Source organism: Bison bison, unplaced genomic scaffold, assembly GCF_000754665.1.
Source record: "Bison bison bison isolate TAMUID 2011002044 unplaced genomic scaffold, Bison_UMD1.0 scf7180017864367, whole genome shotgun sequence".
Classification (NCBI taxonomy): domain Eukaryota; kingdom Metazoa; phylum Chordata; class Mammalia; order Artiodactyla; family Bovidae; genus Bison; species Bison bison.
Genome location: NW_011494939.1, coordinates 6,112,195 through 6,114,102, shown reverse-complemented (window position 1 = coordinate 6,114,102; position 1,908 = coordinate 6,112,195). Strand labels below are relative to the sequence as shown.

At 36.2% G+C, this 1,908-nt stretch overlaps 1 protein-coding gene across 1 annotated transcript in view; it reads left to right on the top strand.

Moving 5' to 3' along the window:
- WDR44 (WD repeat domain 44) overlaps window positions 1–1,908 on the top strand; it is a 102,737-nt gene that overhangs the window by 69,069 nt on the left and 31,760 nt on the right. The window contains exon 9 of the mRNA XM_010855716.1: window positions 741–896. Within this exon, the coding sequence (XP_010854018.1) occupies window positions 741–896 (156 nt within the window). The remainder of the gene's footprint in view (window positions 1–740; window positions 897–1,908) is intronic.

Genomic DNA, 1,908 nt, shown 5'->3' with positions numbered 1-1,908 from the left:
CCCATTTCCATTAATATGTGGACAATATATGGGTCTTGAAGATGTTAGTTTACATTATAGAAAACTGTAGCTCAGCTGTCTTTCCCCCTGTCTTCTAAAGGCCCCTTTTGTGGTATTATAGCACCACTGGACTGTTAGCTTTAAATGGTGCTAGTAATGTGAGCATTATTTTAGTATACAATAAGTCCCCTACATACAAACCTTCAACCTGCTAACTTTCAAAGATGCAAACCTGCGTTCGCATGTCCAATCATGTAAGCTAGTTCACGTGTCTGGCATACATGGTCACATGTGTGCATCCTCTTCAGGTGGTTGTGCTTTTGTGTACTTTACAGTACTGTATAGAGTACAGTAGTACAGTATCCTTATTTCAAGCCCAGGATGTCTGGAAGCAAGTATAAAAGCAGTGGTGATATAGGTGGTACTACTGTACTGTTCAAGGTACTGTACTGTAAGATTAAAAATGTCTTAATTTTTTGTGTTTGTATATTATTTGTTTGAAAAGTATCATAAATGTATTACAGTACAGTACTATATAGCCGATTGTGTTAGTTGGGTATACCTAAGCTAACTTTGTTGGACTTAAGAACAAATTGGATTTATGAAGGCACTTTTGGAATGGAAATTGTTCATATTCAGGGACTTTATGTATCATTTGGCATACAACTTATAAGGGGTTTTTTTTGGCTGAAAAATAATGTCTCAACTTTTGAACTTTGAACCTTCCTTTGTTTTCACAGGGAGCTGTGTGGACCATGAAATTTTCTCACTGTGGCAGATTACTTGCCTCTGCTGGACAAGACAATGTAGTGAGAATATGGGCTTTAAAAAATGCTTTTGACTATTTCAACAATATGCGAATGAAATACAATACAGAAGGTATTTTTCCTTTATTGGCAGGGTTTAAAAAATCCTGACACATCTGGCATTTTTACATTTTAGGTATAATAATGCCCTCTTATCTGGCAATCATTTGCAGCAACCACTATTTTCCATATAAGCCACAAACCTAAAAATAAGACAGAAGTCAACAGCAAAAAGCATCTAAACCCAGTGGGAAAAACTACCACAAAGTTTTTTACTTTATCTCTTATCAGGTATACTGCAGAGTTAAATTTATGAACTATCGAGGACAAGGTTGTTTGGTTTCCCCTGGTAACTTTCAGGTCTATCCTAGGTTAAAAGGAAATGTGTGATTAATCTAGAAAAAGAATGAGAATAATACATACATCTAATAAGTAAAGAATGATTAAGGAAACATAAGCCATGGAAAGTAAATGTGATTTGTCAATACATCAAAGAGTATATGAAACTAGGTTAAATGGAAAAGAGAAACCCCAGAATATGATGTGTATACACACGATTACAACTGTGTAAAATATTTCTGTATTATGTTATCAGCAAAGTGTTTATAATTGATGTTTTAGGTGCTATAAGTGTATAGGATTCTTTTCTTGTAATTATTGTCGTTATTTAACTGCAGTACATTTTCACCACAAACCTCTTGCTATCCAATCATCCAAGGCTGAATACATGAAGTTAAGGTATGGGAGAAAGAAGAATAGAGGTGACCATGGGCAGGAGTATAGAATATAGTTCCAGTAGTAGTTTGAGGAACATAGAAATCTAGGGAGAGCCACTAAACTGGCCAGCGGGGCCCATATACTTTAGTAGCCCCATGAGGTTGTTTGCAATATAACAACATAATTTGAGATCATAATGAGTTGACAAAAAGTAAAGCTGTTTATTATAGATTTCTTTTATTTCCCTGCCTAGAGCAGAAAGACTATTTTCAGTGGCCATTGAGATTTCTTGCCTGGAAAATCCCATGGACGGAGGAGCCTGGTAGGCCGCAGTCCATGCGGTCGCAAAGAGTCAGACACGACTGAGTGACTTCACTTTCACTTT